The sequence below is a fragment of the Cyprinodon tularosa genome, unplaced genomic scaffold (assembly GCF_016077235.1).
Source record: "Cyprinodon tularosa strain WSP-4 unplaced genomic scaffold, ASM1607723v1 ctg78, whole genome shotgun sequence".
Lineage (NCBI taxonomy): Eukaryota > Metazoa > Chordata > Actinopteri > Cyprinodontiformes > Cyprinodontidae > Cyprinodon > Cyprinodon tularosa.
Genome location: NW_024039540.1, coordinates 1,845,001 through 1,866,097, shown reverse-complemented (window position 1 = coordinate 1,866,097; position 21,097 = coordinate 1,845,001). Strand labels below are relative to the sequence as shown.

General features: G+C 39.3%; 2 protein-coding genes across 2 annotated transcripts in view; one reads left to right on the top strand and one right to left on the bottom strand.

Annotated features, from left to right (window-relative positions):
• Positions 1-1,795: 1,795 nt before the first annotated feature.
• Positions 1,796-10,274, bottom strand: zgc:162297 (uncharacterized protein LOC555865 homolog). Its single transcript, XM_038270861.1, has 6 exons — positions 10,130-10,274; positions 7,817-7,899; positions 7,554-7,734; positions 6,173-6,323; positions 4,929-5,056; positions 1,796-2,056 (listed from the first exon to the last, which is right to left on the bottom strand). Exons 1-6 carry the CDS (start codon positions 10,200-10,202, stop codon positions 1,857-1,859), a joined length of 816 nt encoding a protein of 271 aa, XP_038126789.1. The 5' UTR covers positions 10,203-10,274; the 3' UTR covers positions 1,796-1,856.
• Positions 10,275-13,077: 2,803 nt separating this feature from the next.
• The window catches only part of ccne1 (cyclin E1), a 20,329-nt gene continuing 12,309 nt past the window's right edge, over positions 13,078-21,097 (top strand). Inside the window, exons 1-5 of the mRNA XM_038270859.1 lie at positions 13,078-13,413; positions 13,701-13,751; positions 13,939-14,026; positions 18,074-18,136; positions 19,670-19,830. Coding sequence (XP_038126787.1) covers positions 13,738-13,751; positions 13,939-14,026; positions 18,074-18,136; positions 19,670-19,830 — 326 coding nt within the window. The 5' untranslated portion in view covers positions 13,078-13,413; positions 13,701-13,737. The remainder of the gene's footprint in view (positions 13,414-13,700; positions 13,752-13,938; positions 14,027-18,073; positions 18,137-19,669; positions 19,831-21,097) is intronic.

The following is a 21,097-nucleotide window of genomic DNA, read 5'->3' as shown; positions in this document are numbered from 1 at the left end:
ATAAAAGTGCAACAGTGTGCAAGCATTGTGCAACACGTATTGTTTATGCTAACAGCAACACGACCAACATGTCAGGCTAACAATCAACATATACCAAACCGAAAACCGTGACCACGAAACCATAAACCAAACCGAACCGTGGATTTTGTGAACCGTTCCACCCCTAGAAGACATGATGCTGAATTTGCTCCCACTGCAAACCTTCTTTCTTTCGTTTTCTTTTTTTCTTTTGGCGGCTGGTAAACAGCAGCTATGTTAATACTGCGATCAAAGACATATTTTTATGTAGACTGGGCGCCTCCAGTTGATTTGCTGCCCCCTCAGGACACTGGCTTGTGTCAGTTAATGGACATTACGCTGCCGTGCGTTATGCATAAGTTAGGCTGTCATTGAACATACGCTCTGGACTCATTATGGATACTCTATCTATACGCCCAAAATTGAAAAAATACATAGAAAGTTCAGCGTATGCCAGCGTTTTAGGAGATTTTTCGATGTCAGGCATACGCTGACTAAATACTCAATGTGTGAGAGGGCCCTCAGCCTCCAAAAAATGCAGTCAGAGCTAATCTTTTTATTAATGTTACAGCAGCCATGTTTTTTGACCCGTGTGATTATGGATTTATTGTGTGTGTATCATCTGAGCTGTTGCTTTTACACTGTAACTAGGTAAAACCTGTTTCTGATCCCTCATGTTTGCAGTGTGTGGTTCTCGCTTGCTGTGTTGTGTTTGTATTAAACTGTGAAATTTTCATAAAAGAAAGATCATTTAAAGGAATAAATGCTTTTATACTTTTCAACTCCTGGTCTATTATTGTTATAAAAACCTGATCACATGTGTGCATGATGAGAGCAAATGGCCCATGGTAACTAACCTGCAGGCTATGGAGCTACATTAGGGCCATAAAGTTTGTTCAAAAACATTTTTATAAACTGAAAAGTATTTTGAAACTAAAAAGATTTGAAACTTAAAACAAAAGTTTAGAAACTTGATCAATTTAAAAATGAAAACCAAAATAAATTAAAATGTGTATATATGTAAATAAAAAGAAATGTTTAAAACTACTTTTCAGATTCACATTTTATTTTCAGGTGTTTCTTACAGTTTTAAACATCTGATACCTCAGTGTGGGGGCGGGGCTTAGATGACAGGGTGGAACGATTACTGGTGGCTTTGGTGACTGGACAAAATATTCTGTTTTAGGTTTGAATTCCTTTTTCCGTTTATTTTATTTAACTCTTTTAATATTTTTTTAGTTTCTTTTATTTGATTGTCAAAGTTTTCTAATTTTTTTCTAATTTTCTAAATATTTTTTTTCAGTTTCTGTTTTATTTAAATTTCCAACCATTTCCATTGGTTTCTTTTTTTACTTTAAAAATGACAATTCCATCTTTTATTTTAATTTTCACATCTTATTCTACTTTTTTATTTTAACTGTCAAATAATTTCTGACTTTCCTTTTTATTATATAGTTATATTTTTTCAGTTTCTTTTTTATTGAAGTTTCAGTTTTATTATTTATTGTTATTATTATTATTTTTTTCCATTTTAAGCTTCGGAGGATTTTTTTTTTGTTTCAAAAATGTATCTTTTTACCTTTCATTTTTCTCTTAAAATTTGTTTTTGGAAACTCTTTATGGTCTTACTTTAGCTCCATAGAAGAATAGAAAAACCATAAACCTTGTGGAGGGTTCATAGAAATCTCATGTTTAGTTATCCAGAAGCTATTTAGGAGAAACAAAAACCACGGGGAAGAAGGCGCTGTGGTCTGATCAGACTAGAATAGAAGCAGACTGGAAGTGATCCAATCGGCCTTTATCTCAAACAGCAGCAGCTACTGCCTGATTACAGGAAACTATCTCTGCTCCTTTCGAAGGAGACGCATCTTTGCCATGAACCTCTTCACCCTGTCTGGATCCAGGGCGTTGGCCCAGTGGCCGCTGTGCTTGAAATGAGATCCAACGATCATTCCATCGGCGGCGAGGAAACGTTCAACGTTGTCATACGTCACTCCTGAACCGACGAGGACTGGGATCTTCACAGACTGGGAGACATCTGCAAAGTCCAGCAGGAAGATTATTCATTCATTTATTCAGTCAGATGTGAACATTGACCTGCTCTGAATTATCAGGATTTGCACTGATTATAAAAAAATCCTGTAGATTCTGTTTGTCCCTGTTTCCTGTTTAGGGTTTGAGGAAAGTTTCTGGATCTAGAAAAGTGTAAAACTTGTAATATTACAAAGCTTAAAAGATGGAAAACCTCAGACATTAGTGTGGTGAGGCAGAGGATGCAGGGATGGCTGTTTAAACGATGAAAATGCATCGTATCTAATTATCATATAAAGGGGAAAAAAGTCATTCTCAGGCAGAAACACAAATTTAAATTATTGTCTATCAGGTTTTTACAAGGAACTGAACTTTAAATAGGATAGAGGAGGTGCTTTTAACTTATTTTAAGCGTAAAATCTTATTTCATCAGTAGATAATTTTTTCATACCTGCTCAAATCAAGTAATATCGACTTATTGAAAGTAAATGTTTTCTTACTCTTAGTTCACTTTTTGAAGTGAAGTGATCCTGAGCTATCTCTATAGTTATGCTGCTATAGGCTTAGACTGCTGGAGGACATAGGGACCCCTTTTCATCATTCTGCTTCATTCTATCTCTATTCTCCCACTCTGCAGAATCTGTTAGTTCAATCTCTAACATTCTGCTCTCTCTGCTTTTTCTCATAGTAGCTTCATCTAGTCTGTTCCTGTTTGGCTGTGACTCCATCCTGGAGAGAAATATCAGCTGTGCTGCTGCCATCAACACCTTTGTTTATAGACGTTCTAGATCAGCCTGTTTTTCAGTGTAGTCCTGTTTCTCTGACTGTGACTGGCTGGATGTGCTTTCTTCGTCCTCTGACATGGGAGCTGGCTTGGAGCTCGTCTGCCTGTCTCTGTGTTTCCTGGACGGGGACGCCTTTTACAGCTGCTTTTTGTATCTCTGCTTCTGTCTCCTTGAACCCCAGTTGGCCTCAGCAGATGGTCACTCACACTGAGCCTGGTTCTGCTGGAGGTTTCCTCTTTTTAAAAGGGAGTTTTTCCTCTCCACTGTCGCTACAGGGATGTTTAATGTGAGGACTTGCCTGAAAGTGAATTACTCAATGCAATCAACTGGTTTTCCTTAGATAGAAAACTTTGAATCAATCTGATTGGATGATCTGGTTGAACTGTAAAGTGCCTTGAGATGACATGTGTTGTGAATTGGCGCTATAGAAATAAACCGAATTGAATAGATCTACTGTCAGAGTATCAAAGTTTCCTCCACTATATATACAGGTTTTGACAGTTTTTCCATTAATTTTCAGTTTTTAGATAAAATAATAAAATCTAAAACACGAACATGACGTGTGTAGTGGAAGTGGAGCAAAAACAGCAGATTCTGTCATCATCAGGTCGATGTTCCTGTTTTCTAGAAGAGATTTGCCTTCATGAAACGTGAGATAAGAGAAGGCTGATCAGCCCAAGTGAACTTTGGACAGGGTGAAGGCTGAGCTGTACGCTGACAGGGTCACCATCATCCTGTCTGGGTCTTACAGTTCACATGAGTGTGTCTGTGTCTCTGAGGAACATAACCACCAGTGAGTGTCCTGTTCTGTATTTCAGCTCTCAGCTATGCAGCTGCTCAGCGTCTGGATCGTCGCTTACAGTATTAGTTGAACTCTTTGCTAAAATTAGATGGCAGAGTGTTTCTGGGTGGGGAGCATGGTCCACATTTCACTATCAGTGACCATCTGGAGAAACATTTATAGCTAAGAAGCATAAAAAAATTTCCTTGTGCAACATTTGTTTGAAAGGAGTTGAAAAGGTTTCAGGGACAGTTTTAAGGCAAAGCGATTTAAACGTCAACTTTAAATAATTCAATCAATTAAACAATCGATTGAAGACCCCAATCTCTACTTTTCCTTGGATCAATAATAATGGGTCAACATTTAAACAGCTGACAAATTTAAGACTTTTCAGCAGTATCGGTCAATAAAGGCATCGACTAAACCACAATAAGGCTGTTTTATACTTTAACTACCAAACATTTCAGGCTGTGACCATAAAACAGACAGGAGATCACCTATAAAATGCACATTAAAATATATGTTTATGATATATATTAAAATTACTTCCTTTATTAATTAATAAATATAAAGAGAAGTAATTATTTAATTTTAAATAAATCTATTCAATTTATCAATCGATTTTAGTCCGATATTGGTGTCGGTATCGCTGCAATACTAATGGTGAAGTTTATTAATAGCCTGTCTGTGTGATACAGATCCTGGTTGAATGCACTGAAGTGAAATACTGAAAATCATGTAGTGAATCTCAATCTATATACTATTAATTGTCATTGTATGTTAAACAGGCCTATAGGCTCATAGAACTTTTGTCCAAAAAATCCCAAAAAAGTTTTAAAGCACCAACTGTTCTTCCAGTGGCCCTGATCAACTGGTCCTGAACCCTATTTTGGCTACACCCTTCTGTAAAGCATTGATGTCGATAATAGTTTGCTTTCTATACTATTTTAAAATATTAAAAACATGAACGTTTATGTATCAAAGTGATTTAAAATAAAATCAGACCCAGTGAAATACATGGTAACTTTGCCAGACACAAAGAAACCAGAAACTGTGTTAAAAAAAAGGGTGATCACTACATTTCAATGGTAAACAATGGATTATACCTCCACATGACATCAAAAGCCTCTTCTAGAGCAGAGAGGGAGCAGCAGCACAAATGTTGTTTCCTTTAATACAACACTGCCCCCTGCTGGACAGAGCTTCTAACAACGCCTGATATAAATAAACATTTAAAGCTTTGCTCTGTCTAACTAACCAGGGAAACATGGTTCCTCAGAAACATGCTGGTTGCTGACAAAGTGCATCAGTACCTCTGAGCTCACATGGGTCAGCCTGGTCTCCGGTTGCCGCTCCAGTGATGATGAGTCCATCTGACAGGAAGAATTCAGCGGCTCGGGCCATTTCCTCTATAGTCACATCAGAGGTCAGAGCATGGGAACTGGAGACAGACACACGCAGTGAGATGAGTTTGTCCAGACGAACGCAAGACTTACTGTACAGGAAAACACTGCACAAACCGATCCTAAAAAATAAAAAAAAAGCATTAAAATTAGTGTACTTGCTCTCAACCCCTGTGTCCCTGCAGGGCCCAGAGGGTGACGCTGAAGTTGTGCTTCTGGTAAAGGAGGAGGCTTTACTGCTTCTAAAACAAGTTTTTTCTCAAATAATTTTTTAACACTGAGAGAAATATCAGCTGTGCTGCTGCCATCAACACCTTTGTTTATAGATGTTGGAGATCGGCCTGTTTTTCAATGTAGTCCTGTTTTTCTGACTGTGACTAACTGGATGTGCTCTCTTCATCCTCTGGCATTGGAGCTGGCTCAGAGCCCGCCTGCCTGGCTGTGTGTTTCCTGGATGGGCCGCCTTTAACAGTTGCCTTTTGTATCTCTGCTTCTGTCTCCTTGAACCCCAATCAGCCTCAGCAGATGGCCGCTCACACTGAGCCTGGTTCTGCAGGAGGTTTCTTCCTGTTAAAAGGGAGTTTTTCCTCTCCACTGTCGCTACAAGCATGCTTAGTGTGAGGGATTGTCTTCAAGTCAATGAGTCCATGCAATTAGATAGAAAACTTTGAATCAATCTGAATGTATGATCTTGTGAATTGTAAAGTGCCTTGAGATGACAGTGCAATATTGATTGTATAGCATGTCTCTGATTGGACGAAAACGACTCATAAGAGTCTTACCCAGTTTACGAGTAAAAACTCCCAACCTAACCTAACCCTAACGGTACTTAACCTAACCCAACTTAACTTAACCCAACCTAACTTAACTTAACTTAACTTACGGTAACTTAACTTAATCTTACCCAAGTCCTAACCATAACCAACCCAACCTTAACCTAACCTATCCAGGCAGCTTTCATTTGTCATTCCATAAATGGCAGAGAAGTGGACTCTGTCAACAAACTAAAGTGACGTCTGAAGGCTGTTGGTGGCGCTTTGCGCTCCAGCCCAAAGGGGCTGAAAACAAAGCAATTTTTATCATTTTAGTTTTTTTATTAACAGAAGCATTTTGCCAGGCAGAGTTAACTGGATCTGAACAGCCAGTCGCCTCACCTGTGCTTCTTTTTGATGTCGGTAAAGATCTGCACATCGTCTGCTCCAATCTGCTTGCGATACCTCAAAAGGTCCCCGGCGCAGGCATTCAGCAGACCCTCATCGGCCACGTGAGAAAAGACAAACCCCTCTGCCCTGATGAAGTCCAGACCTAAAAAACAAACATCAACACTGCAGAAACTGCCCATCTAACCATGTCTTTCAATCTTAGATCTAGCCAAAAAAAAATTTTTTTATTTAGTTTTTAAAATTAAAAGACTAAGCAGGAGAGGATTCTGGAAGATTATTATTCATCTATTGAAAAGATTCTGGTCAAAATGAGAGCAATAATCTGCAATAATATCTAAATAAGGTCACTAAGGCCACTGCAATTCGATTAGACCTCTTGAAATCATGATATATATTCTTAAAACAACATGTCTCCCCAACATTCTGACTACTAAGGTAGATTTTTGCTAGAATTTTTACCTAATATCTTTTCAAATTAGGATTAATAATCTCAGAGAATCTGCTCTTGATTAGTAGGCTGAACTCAAAGCAAGATTAAAAAGACTTTATGGCTCTAGATGTAAGATTGGTAGACATGTTGGACACATTTAGCTGTGAAAGTGGTGAGGATGATGAACTAGATGTTCCACTGCAAAAATTATATCTAAGTAGGACAATTTTTTTGAACTAAATGTATTTTTCCCTCGAGCAAATAGGGAGGACAATCTATCATTAGTATAAGAGGATTAAAAGAAAGAAAGCAAACACAAACATTGTATTTTATTTCCTTAGCATAATATAGATTTTCTTCTTTTAGTTGCAAAAATATTCATTTAATCAGCGGATCAAATTTTTGAACTTGTCTACTTCTATCACCTTGAACCCCAGTCAGCCTCAGCAGATGGCCGCTCACACTGAGGCTGGGTCTGCTGGAGGTTTCTTCCTGTTAAAAGGGAGTTTTTCTCTCCACTGTCGCTACAAGTATGCTCAGTGTGAGGGATTGCTTAAGAATCAATCAGCTGGTTTTCCTTAGATAGAAAACTGAACCAATCTGACTGGAGGATCTGGTTGAATTGTTTCTGTGAATTTTTTTGAGATTACATGTGTTATAAATTGGCGCTATATAAAAAAACTCAATTGAATTATCAGTTTTTATAGTGTAAACATTATTACGTGCTTGAAATTAGTTAATGGAGTTAGCTTTTCTTAATCTAAATGTAAATCCCTTTATTCCACTGGCAATTTTTTTTACTTACTGGTTTAAATCAAGACCAAATACACATAATTAGATGAAAAATGTACTTACTGATATTTACACTTTTGCAGTGGATTAGGACAAAATGTGTGCAGTGTGAAATGAGACATTGGACAATAAACTGATGAATAGTAGAACCTGAAGCTAAAGCCACAGCCAGTGCTTGCTGGTTAGCAGAGGACAGGATCTGAACTCCCAGAGGCAGGGTGGGGCAGACACCTCTGACAGCAGAGCAGACCGCTGCCATACAGGCACACACCTCAGGGCCCACGCTGAACGAGTAGGGGACATCGTGCATGTTTTCAACGATCAAGCCATCCTGAAAGAGGCATTTACAAGCTGTGATTCCTCTTTTGAGAGGGAAGATCTCAACTGTGCTTACGTGATATGTAGAAACTTACGATGCCTGCATCCAGGTAGACCTCTGCCTCATGGCACGCTTCTTTAATGATCTGCGGCATATTCAGACAACCCAGAGGAGTACCTGGGACACACAAGAAAGAACGCTATGGCGTAAGATGCCTGACAATAAAAAAACAAATGCCAATGTGTCTGACTTTGTAAACATCAATGAAAGTTGAACAAATTTAGGAATTGATTTTCTTCCTTTTTTGATACTCATATATCAGATGTTTCATCTGTACATGTTGTATAAGAATGAATCACAAATTCATGACTATAAGTCATGATTTCATGAGTACAAATCACAAATTTGAACATAAGAATCACAGTCTTCAAATTTAGGATACTTCAAATTCCAAGTACCTATCACAAATATAAGGATACAATATGCTATTGTAAAAGTATGCATTAAAAAATTAAAAAGTACAAATCACAAAATTGACAGTTCAAATACCATATTCAAGAGTACGAATCAAAAATTATAAAGTACAAATCCTTAATTTAGACTTAGACTTAGACTTCTTTATTTGTCATTTTGTATGCACAGGGTGCATACAGAACGAAATTGCGTTACATACAGCTTATGAACGTTGCATTGATATTTCACAATGGCACGAGTTATAGAAAAATACAAAAAGTGCAGCAGTGGTCAAAGTGTGAACAGTGCAGAGGATAAGAGACAGTGTGCAAGTTGCAGTGGTTCAGTGCAAAATGGCATTTGTGCAAAAAATGCGTTATTGAAAAATACAATGAGATGAACAATTTAAAGGGCTAAAAGTTAAAAGTTCAGCAGCATTTGATGCCCGATAATGTGCAATAGGTGCAGAGTTCGGATTGTGGATCAAAGGTTCAACAGTCTGATGGCAGTGGGGAAGAAGCTGTTGCACAACCTGGTGGATCTGCAGCGGATGCTGCGGAACCTCTTTCCAGAGGGCAGCAGGGAGAACAGTCCATGGTGGGGGTGTGAGGGGTCTTTGATGATATTACGGGCTCGGGACACACAGCGCTGTGATGAAATGTCCTTAATGGAGGGAAGAGGAGCCCCAATGATTCCTTCCGCTGTCCTCACCACCCTCCTCACATTCTTCCAGTCAGAAGCTCTGCAGCCTCCACACCACAGAGAGAGACAGCTGGTCAGAACGCTCTCTATGGTGCTTCTGTAGAAGGTTGTGAGGATGGGCGGGGGCAGGCGGGCTCTCCTCATCCTCCGAGAACAAAACACAAATTTGACAATTCAAATCACAAATTCAGGAGTATGAATTAAACATTCATGAATAGAACTCACAAATTTATAGTATGATGCCATACTTGATGCCAAGAATCGATTATTAATTTAAAAAAATTAATAAATAAAATTGCATGAATGGTTGGCGAACATCAGCCAAAAACAAGTGTAATACCACTTCCAGTCCAGTAGATGTCGCTGCAAATGTGTTGACGCACGCTGCCTTGTGTCACAAGCATTTCCGGCCGCGGGATACTGTGCCGAGTCATTCCAAAACAAAACATGGAGGACAAAATATTGCAATGCACTGCAATAATTCAAGTATCGTGATGCATCGTGATAGAATCGCATCGTGGCCTGTGAGTCGTGATTCGAATCGAATCGTGACTTCTTTGGCGATACCCACCCCTAATATCCATACCCATTGATTTTTGACTAATACTTTTTAGAGCTTTATAACCTGGCTTTGAAACTTATAACCTTGAATTCTCAATGATAAATCTTTGGAAGTCACAGGTATGTAGGAGCTAAAAAACAAGAGACAAATACAAATCTTAAGTTTATTCATGTTCATTGACTGATATTTACAAATTCAGACACCTATGCACACATTTTTCTTTTTTTTTTTGTTGAGTTTTTGTGGCACTAGTGGCTCGTTTCTTCGACAGTAGGCTGAAAGGAAAGGGGGTATGAGAGAGAGGGAGAGGCATGCAGCCAAGGATCACAGGTTGGATTCAATCCTGGGTCGAAATTTGAGGCCTCAGTACACGGGTTGTGCGCGTTAACCACTGCACCACCCGCATGCCCCTATGCACACATTTTTGACAGTTATCTTACCCCATAGATTCAGAGTAATACTTGACAAATATTTAGACAAACTGTACTTTTTTTTGCCAGAATTATTACTTTTCTGTGATCGCTTCATTGCATCCTACTACTCTAATACTGGATCAAACTACTTCAGAAAAAAGATGGCAGATTTGTTAAGAGTCTAATGGTAAACCAGTTATATCTTTCAGGAATCCTGCAGCAGTAGCCAGTCCTGCTCCATGGAGAATAAAAAAAGGTTATAAAAAATAGAATTTACCTGGCAAAGCTTTGACATGAATCATTCCAATAACGACGGATTTCAGGGACCCAAAAAGTTTCTGAAACTTCATTTTGTTTCTTTTAGTGGTACCACACGGCTGCTGGGGTGAATGAAAGGTGATTTTCTCTTTCACTGGAGTGAGTATCACGTGACTGAGCAAGGTTCAAAGACAAAAATCAATCAGAAACTCAAACTTTTAACTTGGTTTTTTAATAATTTTGTTCAGAAAGGCTTCAGTTGTTTTTATTTCCCATTGAATGCATTAAAAAGCTGTAAATAAATACATGTGGGTTAATGATCACTGGGCCTGCAGGGTTGAGTTTAATACAGCCAATGCATGAATGTCCAAAAGGGGCAAAATTTAAAAAGCAGAATAAACCATTAAACAGGTATTTCAATGTGTTATAAAATATATATATATATATATATATATATATATATATATATATATATATATATATATATATATATATATATATATATATATATATATATATATATATATATATATGATATTTATACCTCTAACTCTAAGAAGGATTCAGTAGATCACATGGTCATGTGATGCAGCCCATCAATAGATTTACATTTTTCAGCCTAAACTCTTCGAAGTTGGTTGGATTTTAGCTCCAGGAAAATGTATCTTATGTAACACATTTTTATGTAAAATTACTTTTTTAGTGGTAAATTAACTTGAAGTCGTAGCAAAGCGGTCGTTCCAAACGGTACATTTCTGAATTCTTCAGAGTGGTGCACGACTTTACACGAGTGAATAAGTGAATGTTATTGGTCGTTTATCAAGGGGGCGGAATTGCTGTGCTGGAAGGTTTGCAAACAAAATTGGTTGTGTTCGGTTTGTCGGAAGCATCTTGCTAATAAGTAAGCAACTTAGTGCTAGCAGGTTCCCAATGGAAAATTCCGTTGGGAGCAAGTAGCTTCTTAGCAAAAAGTAGTATACTTGAAGTAAATTCTATTAAGAATACTTAAGTATAAGTTTAGAAAGTATACCAACTTTAAGTGTACTTGAAGTATTACTGAAGTAATACTTCTTCGAACTAAATTGGGACATTTTCAAGTTTACTAAAGTATACTTAAAGTGTACTTTAGTAACAATAAAGTAAACAATAGTATAGTCAAGTGTACTTGACTATAGGCCTACTATTGTTAAGTATATGAAATATAGTTTAGAATACGTAAACTCTAAGTGCCTGATTTTAAGTATGAAATTAGTGCACTTTTAGTATATTTGAATAAACTACTTTTTGCTAAGGGGCACTAAATTGGCGACGTAGAAACAACACTGTCAAGGAACGCTATGGACAGAGGAAACATGCAAGAGGAGGAGAGTTTTGTGTCGGAGGTCGTGGATGAGTCTCCTCCCTTTCCTTTCAAGGGAGCGCTCACAAAGCTTAGAGACTTAAGTTAAAAGTTCTCTTTTATGTTGCTGTTGTCTAATAAAAGTACTTTTTAAGATCATTTGAGACGAGGACATTATACTTTTAAACATCACTATATGGCCCATTTACAGATTTAATGCATAATTTGAAAAAAAAATTCTGAAGTTGAGAGGACCAGTTGGTAACCAGCGGACCTCCGAAGCTAACAGTAGCCAGGGCTAAAGTTAGCCTGTCTGCAGTATGAAGGACCGCTGGCTCTGATGGCGATATTTTTGTTTTATTTGGTAAAATGTTCATTTAATTTATGTTTATCTGACTGTGTTCATTATTATTCCCCCAATAAATGAAAAAAGTAATAATGTATTATTATCTAGAGATTATTAATAACAGGAGGTGAAATGCAGCTCCAGACGAGCCAAGCGTGTGATGTCCACACTTTCCTGCGTTCTTCTCAAGAACATACTTGCCGAGGACATGAGTCTGTACTCATGTTCTTGTGAATTGAGAAACAGGCACAATTCACTCTCCAACTATACACCTGTAACGGTCACCACTACTCTGCGAAGATTCTTATTTCAACCGTTGCGCATATTAGCTGCAACATACGAATCAAGATGCTATGACCAAAAAAATTTGATTGACAGATGACAGTTGATATATGATTGACCAAATTTAGGTGTTCAAGCTGACATATAACTAACTGACCTGCAGAAGATAATGAAAAAAAAAAAACAGATTTTAAGACAGAATTTTTTTTTTTTTAATAGTAATGTTTTAAATTTTGGGACAATATCATCTGTTAAAGAGTACATTTATATAAATGTTTAAGCCGGAATGATATTACATTTAAATATGACTTCCCTGCGATCTTTTCCATGTAAATATTTTCAAAGGAAAAATACATGAATGAGTTTTGGGTTTTGTTACATTAAAAAAAAGAAATATCCTTTATCCTAAAGATGAATAGATTATTGGCAAAATATGAGAGCTGAAATTTAAAAGATTAATTGAAAATCTAAGATGAGAATCGCAAACATGTTTCTGGATTGAACCTAAACCCCCTGGTTTGACAATATGTTCAAGGAAAGTTAACACGATTTATACTCCGTTAAAATGAACCAAGAAGCGTGTTGAAGGTTAAATAAATCATATTGTTGAATTGAACTTTGAAATTAGACATTAAATCCACATAAACTGAGCCACGTTAACGGTTCTAATTGGTTTCACTTGCCCTCCCTAATATGGCGGCATCACTGACGTATGAGAAACTAGCAGAGCGGCAAAAGTTGCCCAGATTGCGTTTCCGCGAGTTTGTGGTTAAAATGAAAGCTGTCACCTGCGTGTCAAGTGGGCGACAGCAACGTTCAACACCGACAGAAACCAAATACACCAAATTATAACAAATAACCAACGTTTTGGTTCTTATTTCGTGGTTTATTTTAAAAGGCCGGGGCTTTGTTTACATCTGACAGGGAAGCCACGCGGTATCAGGCCGTGGCGGATGCCCCGCCCCCTGCAGCTGTCACCGCAGCAGACACCCCTCCTGCTTCACCGACGAAAAAGCAAAACTTAAACTTTTTTTTAACCTCTTTTTGAAAAGTTAAAAATAATATCTGTGAGGATGTAACGTCCGAGTGGTTCGGATTCACCACGCGACGAAAAACGGAGCGAAAATCAGAGCGGCGCGGGAGGAGGTTTAGCGCCAATTTAAATGAACTCCCGCGGGTGACGTCACAGAACTCCGACTCATCTGTTCTGAGGCGCGAGCCGGAGCAGCAGGCTGGACCAGAACAAAAGCGGCGGAGGAGTCCTAACCGCTGCCACGAGACCACCTTTGAACACCTGAGCCGAAGAAGAGTGAACTTCACAGGCAGGAAGCCTGAGGTAAAGTGTCGGCCTGTTGAGATGTCCGAAAGTTGGAGCAGAAAGTGAAATAAAGCTTAAACTCTCCGTGTCCGGTTTTGTAGGTTCTGATGGGTTCCGGTTCCGTTCGGTTCGCTCGGCAGGAAATTTCCTGTCTACTGTAGTTTTTTGTTTTACCCGCGCCTGGTTCGGTTTAGCTTTGTCGGAAGGAGGGAGCAGAGCGTGGGGGGTTGGGACTTTTTCTTTAAATCAAAATGTGTTTTTCCTCTTAAAATTCCTCCTAACCTGTTGTTATTTTCCCGCCACAGGTTTGCTCTGAAGCTTTCCGAGGCGCGTGCGAGGATAATGCGGGGACAACAGTGAGTGTGACTCTTTGGTTTCCATGAATGACCTGGGAAAGTTGCAGCCTTAGCTCTCCGGCTAACCTGTGGCCTTGTGTCACCGGGACTCTTCATTTGGGACCTCGGCTGCCGGTTTAACCTGCTTCTTCCACCTGGTTCCGTTTGACACCTGAGGTTTAAAATCTGACGTGTTTTTGTTTCACAGGGAAGAGAAGGAACCAAAGTCTGCTGCTGAAGGAGCTCCTAAAGACAACCCAGGGCGACAGAGGAAGAGGAAGGCAGATGTTGCCATTGTAAGCAGCCTGTCTGTCTCTAAACACTAGTTCACTTTGGCTGCGTTCACACTAAAGCCTGAAGTGACCAAAATCCCATTCTTTAGCCCATATGCGACCTGGATCTGATCTTTTCATGACAGTCTGAACAACACAGATCTGATTTTTTTTTTACAATCTGACCCAGATTGGCTATGTGGTCCTTAATCCGATATGAATCTGATCTTTTCAAATGTGACCTGTGTCTGAACAGCCAGGTGGCATTCATCCGACCTGAACGCCATTAATAGCCGATAATGGTCACTATTCTGGGTCTTGCTATGAAGAAGTGGCAAGAAGAACTACAAAAATGGCTGATAATGCAGAGAGCAGTATTCATGTTAACCATCACATTGTGTTTTTAAAGTGGAACACCATTTTTTATTTTACATTGGGCGCTTGATTTTAGCCGTTCTGAAGATATTCCGTTAGGTTATATGCAAGTAATGTCTTCCTATGGGCGACGACTTGAAGGCACAAACTAAACTGTTCATAATTTATTCTTTATGGTACGCCAGCATTCATAATATGTCGCAGCCTGCGAATTGAGACGCAGCCACTGTCCCCCAGACATCCGCGGTTATATTTTTTGTATTTATATATTTTTTTTAAACAAAGCGGAGTGTGTATAAAGTCATCCTCATGCGCTGGCTACCATTCCTTCATCCTGTCCGCTGAACTGCAGCTAGTTTTACTTACTTACTTGCACACACTGAACCGATTGTTACCTAATGGATAATTTATTAGTTTTATCACGTCTCCTTCTGCTAACTTGCTGCATGCACTTAGCTTGCGTAGCCGCCTGTGACCCGGGCTGCCTGTCACAACTCCAGTCCGGCGCGCGGATGACATCATACACACTCCGCTTTGTTTTAAAAAAATATATAAATATAAAAAATATGACCGCGGATTTCTGGGGGACAGTGATTCGCCTACATGTCGTTGCCCATAGGAAGACGTTACTTGGATATAACCTAACGGAATGTCTTCAGAACGGCTCCAAATGACCCAAAATTATATGGGTGAGTAGAACATGCTGTAATAATGTAAAATCAAGGGGCCATTGTAAAAAAAAAATAAAATAAAAATAAAAATAAATGTTTCCCTGTAAGGTTGGGAAAGATGGCTAGATGTTCTCCAGCACTACCATCCATGTTTACTTCTGTAAACGTGAAGCACGCTGGCTTGTGGTGTCATGGCGTCCTCTACTGCGCATGCAGGACGCTTGAAGTCATATGAATGCCGTTCACACAGGTGATCACATAGAAGTCACATATATTTGGAAATGTGAACAGCAACGCAGAAAAATCTGATTTCACAAAAAATCGAAACGGAACATTAAGGCCTGCAGTGCGAAAATAGCCTTTGACTTTCACCTCCTGTTCCCCCTAAAAAAATATCTAACAGATGTTCATCAGTGCTTCCTTTATAGTCGTATGGAAATCATATTTAAATGTCTTTATAGGGTAAGTTACCGTTTTTGATCACTTACAAATAGTCCCCCCATCCCTCTGTGAGGTCAAGAAGCACAACATCTATATCCAGCCAATTAGCAGAGCTTGAAGGGGTGTCAAAAGTACACACATTTGGTACTTGAGTAAAAGTATAGATACTGCAGTTTAAAAACACTCTGGTAAAAGTTGAAGTATCAACTAGACCACTTTACTCAAGTAAACGTGAAAAAGTATGTGTTCCAATAACTGCTTAAAGTATAAAGTAACCTTTAAAAAACAGCCAGATGCCACTGTATGAATTGAAAGCTAAATTTTTTGACTATATAGGAGGAAAATATTGTACTATTTTCACATGAAGCAGGATTTCCTGAAAAGTATCCACTCGCATGCAGGTGACTTTCTCAGGTTGGTTCCACCACCCGTATGAGAGAATCTATCTGTGCTCCATGAGCACAGAGGAGTATTGTGATATTTGGGGCCTCATAGTATTGCATCTGCACACATAGACAATTCAAAACATATTTTACATGCACGTGTTTTAAATAAAACTGCTCAAATAAGAATTTACAGGGTGTTTGGACTTTTGGCAGATTTGTTACTTTATAATCAACACAATAGCTGCGTCTTGGTCCAAATTGAGCCGTTTAATATGCAACAGAATGGCTGGGAAAACTGAGAACAAAGATATTCAGCTGCTGGCAGACTCTATGTCAACAGGAGATGGTTTCCTAATGGTTTGGTTCGATGCAACAGCTTAAGATTTATTCAGTTTGAATGAGGTGAGGTGAGGTTTGAATGAGGTCTTGTTGGTCTCCATCTCCCGATTCGCTCTTGCCTGTGTCCGAACTTTACGACATTTCAACATCTTTTTCTGAATCCAACATTGTAGCATGGCATAGACAATTCACGTTTGCAGTTTGAAGAACACCTGCTTGCTTCTGATGATTTCCTTTAGCTAACCAATGTTTGCGTTTTATGGCTCATCCAATTACACTAATTTTTAACCTTCGCAAAATTCCATAGTCGAAAAAATGAGCTTTCAATTCATGTAGTGGCATCTGGCTGTTTTCTTTTTTTCATTTTTTTTTTCAAAGGTTTGCTTATACTTTAAGGGCCGGATTTATCAAGATCCAATTTTGCGTGCAGTAATTTGCGCTCGCAAACTGGAATTTTGCGCGAGGGGCTGAACCATGGTTTGCGGGTGATTTAACAAGAGTGATTGCGTAACTGGTGGCAGGTGCAAAACTGTTGGAGACGCCCTATTTAAATGATGGTTTTGCGCGTTTTGTGGTTTGCGGAAAAGTAGTTTGTAGTTTGTGCAAACTAGTGCATTAAGAAAGTTTAATCTTACAGTGACACCCCCACCCCCTCCAAAAAAAAAAAAAAATTATATATATAAACTTTGGCAACCTTTATTCCCTAAGGTGGTATGTGGCTGAATTTCTACTTCACTGCAGTAAAAAAAAAAAAACAAAAACAAAAAAAACAGGTGTTTTGTATCGGCCTGTAGAAAAATGCTCATACCACAAATGGCTCACAAGAAGTGACTGTGGATAAGATGACTGCGCTTGCACATCCCCGCAGCATTGGCATGTTGCTCCACAGGCGCAAGGGGGAGGTCCGGGTTCTCTCCGGTAGGGCGTCAGGGCGACATGGCATTTAGAACGTCGGACAGCACTTCTGAAAAACGAGATTGGGAGATCCCAGATGCAAAAAAGTGCAATGCTGCAAGGAGTTTTGTGATATCTGGTATTGCGTGGGTCCTCCTTGTGCCTGGCTCCAAATCCATCCGGAGTTCCCCCAACAGCTCCAGAATGGCAATGCTGGATAAACGATATGTTTTGATGATCGTTTCCTCGTTCATTCCAAAAATATTCACACGGAGTGAAAAAATGCGTTCTCTGCGTCTCCTTGCTTCATTTCCATGTCTCCTTCTTGCGACAATAACCGCTGCCATGTGTGCGCAATTACGCATACAGACCATTTGCACCTTCTTTTGAAAGGTGTTAAATATAGAGTCAGATACCGTTAGCAAAATTGCTTTCAGGTTTGATAAATCACTTTGCGAGTGCTAAATTAATATATTTACATGTTCTCCTCCCACAAGACGCACTTTTGCGTGTAAACGCCCCATATTGCATATTCATTGCAGAAAAAGTACTAAATGGATAAGAGGCGCTATTTAGCACGTTTTAAAGACTACATCCTTTTAGCACGCTGTTGATAGATCAGTTTGTACATTTTTTAGCGTGCGCAGTGAAATAGCTCACGTTTTTATACACGCAAACCTTTGATAAATCCGGCCCTAAGACGTTTTTGGAGTACATACTTTTTCACTTTTACTTTTTGAGTGTTTTTAAATTGCAGTATCTATGCTTCTACTTAAGTAACTAATGTGTGTACTTTTGACACCACAGAAAACAGCTACATATTAATCTCCTGTTTAAAATAAAATGGCTGATTTTAAATGATCAAAAATGCCCCAATTTTGTGATTTGTACTCCTGAAGTTATGTATATCTGAGTAGAACCGTGTTTTTTGAATCTGACTGATGATTTCTGTCCCTGGTTTGTAGTTTTTACCCGACTTGGATGAAGACGTAAAGGAGATGACAAAGAAAAAGCACCGCGAGTCTGAGGTGAGCTCGATTATTCAGGCCTCTAAATGCGCTCCTGGTTCACAGATGTTTTTTTTTTTTTCTGGGACCAGCTTCAAACCACCAGGTTCTCTTTCGGTTCAACTGGTTTGTTGGCTTTTTTTCTGCAGAATCTGTGCAGCTAAATGAAAATCTATGGAGTGAATTTTGTTCCATTACTATTGAAGGCAACATTATTTTCTGTAAACTGAAATTTAAATCTGAAAAATCTTTTAATCAAATAAAGGTTTAGAGGAACTTTACTCAGATTTTTTTCTACACTTATATTTTTTCTTCAAAATTCTTTTTCAAATTAAATGTTAATTTCACAGTTTTCAAATTGTTTCTCAGATCAAATTCTCTTCCAAACGCTCACTCTTGCCAATAAAATGGTTTTGTTGCCGTCCAGCTATCGGCCAATAAAAATGTCTTTGCCCGCCCCCAGAAGTGAAGAGAAGCTGATATGGAGAAATTAAAATAAATACATAAATTACATCTGAAAATGGGAAATATTTTCCCAAGAAAAGACAGAAATCTGAGAAAAGGCAAAGTTATTCTCGAATCACCCTCCCCCCCCCTTTTTTTTCTACCAGGGAAATCATTATTTTCACCTTTAGACTTAAAACTAATTAGATGCACAAAAAAAACTCTTCTCTATTTTCTGCTTCCGTCTCCTTGAACCCCAGTCGGCCTCGGCAGATGGCCGCTCACACCGAGTCTGGTTCTGCTGGAGGTTTCTTCCTGTTAAAAGGGAGTTTTTCTCTCCACTGTCGCTACAAGCATGCTTAGTGTGAGGGCTTGCATTCTAGTCAATGAATCAATCCAATCAACTGGTTTTCCTTAGTATGATCTAGTGAACTGTAGTTTTCAGCGCCTTTAGATGATATGTTGTGAATTGGCGCTATAGAGATAAACTGAATTTAATTGTTACCATAGCAACGACCAAGCTGTCAGTAACGCTGAGGCAGTTTTCATCATTTAACTTAACTTTAGCAAATATCAGCTGTATCTGCTCCTCTGGCTGCCATTTTAGATCATGTATAGACCAACCTGACTCCAAGCTGTTAGCATCCGTCCATACAGTAAAGTTCGAAATGTTGTTCAAGTGTATTGCTTTTTTTCGTTTCTAGAATATGCAATATTTACGCAAATACAAAAATATTCAAAAGGAGCATTAGCATTAGATAGCATGCCTGGGCTGCTCTTCCACGATAGACAAACGGCGCTGAAGTTGGCCTCTGACTGCAGCTTTAGGGTCAGGAAACTAAAGGTCTATTACACCATCTTTCAGCTCTAGTTTAAAATCTGGATTTTTTCTAGATTAATGGGAATATTTAGACTCAGGGGACTCTGGGATTTATTTTTTAATCTTTTATCTTTGTGAAATAATAATTTATTTCAGTCCTTTTTTTTTTGCACTTGCATCAAATCAGAACTGGTCCAGCTCAGACACTAGTTCTACTTCCTCAGTCCATCAGATACTCTGATCCTAACGTAATCGACCTGACGGTAAACTGTGTGCCACCTTCCTTGCAGATGAGCTGCCGTCTGGATTATGGAAGCCCTCGGAGCTCGAGCCCCACCCCTCTGCAGGAGGAGGACCAGCAGGCTTCGCTCACCAGCGCCGGCCTCTTTCACTACGACTTCCACAACATCTTTGTAACGCCTGTTCACTGCACTCCGCTCCCTGCGCTGTGGTGAGAGCCCCTAACCCGCCGAAAGCTCTGAGGACATCGAGGGGTGACCTTTAACCCCCGTCTGTCTTTCCTCTGTACCCACCTAATGGGCCCAGGGTTGGCTAATGACAGCCATGCCGCCATGTTACTTCGGACATTTTGAATTTAAAAAGCTTCTTGCGTTGGAAGCGAAACGTCTTCAAACCTGGAAACAAAGTCCAGTGGATTGTTTTTAACTTTCTTTTTTTGGAACTACCGATCTGAAACTGATCTGTGCTGAGTTCTGACCGAACTTGGATCAGTTAATCGTGCCGAGCTCGGTTCTTACGACCATTTACACATCACGTCAGCACGGTTCCTCACCTCTCATCAGAGATCCATGATACTACAACTCTCAAAGCGGGACAAACAAACAAAAATGGCAGCGCTCATAACTATCAGGAACTTACTACCCCATTAACACTACCCTTTATAAAGCCGTATGGAGATCGGTCAGAGCACGGTAACTGAGATAATGAAGCAAAAAACAACCGGACCGCGCCAGACAGAACCAAACTGCGCTAACATGGTACTAATTCATCAGTAGGGCTCGGCACGGTTCAGTTCTGGCTCTGTAACAAAGAATGCATGAGCAGACCGCATCATCTCCTTACAGTCATTCTCCGTAATCAGAATTCATAAAAATACTAGCTTCCCTACCGTGATGATTCTGCTTAGCAGTGTGATAAACATCAACTCCTGTTGTTGTTTACTGCGGCTGTAAGCCCTGATTAGACTATAGTTTGTCATATCCACATTCAGCAAAGGCTGCCTTCTTCGCCTGACTCTCAGCAAACCTCCTGAATGTTACGGGCACCGCCATGTTGGTTTGCTTGTTTCCCTCTAAATCAGGGTGTCCAACGTTTTCCAGGTCAAGGACCCCCAAACTGATGGCGAGGTGGAGCGGGGACCCCCTAAATATATATAGTATAAAATTGTGCTCTATCAAACTGGTCCTATAGTCACTCTATTACAGATGGAGTAATATAATAAAAGTAATTTCGCCCTGGGATTATTTAAGTATTTCTGATTCCTGGTTGATGGGACAGGTGTTGTGAATGAAATGGTAGCCAGCTTAAAAGAGCTCCTGTGTGTCGCTGAATGTGAGCATCGATGACTGAAAGACATCTTCTGCCTCCATTTATCTGTTTACTACAGTCTGTTGAATTTATGTTTATGTGGATTTGAATACTTTTTAATTAGTGGAAAAAATTGTAGGGCGGAATGTAAAGAAAAGTCTGATCGACCA

Bases quoted from the DNA above. Each gene is read 5' to 3' on its own strand.
- zgc:162297 (XM_038270861.1), bottom strand. From the start codon at position 10,202: ATGAAGTTTCAGAAACTTTTTGGGTCCCTGAAATCCGTCGTTATTGGA. The intron at 7,735-7,816 runs GTAAGTTTCTAC...TGCCTCTTTCAG, and splicing joins TCTACCTGGATGCAGGCATC to GATGGCTTGATCGTTGAAAA. The intron at 5,057-6,172 runs GTGAGGCGACTG...GTCTGTCTCCAG, and splicing joins GACATCAAAAAGAAGCACAG to TTCCCATGCTCTGACCTCTG.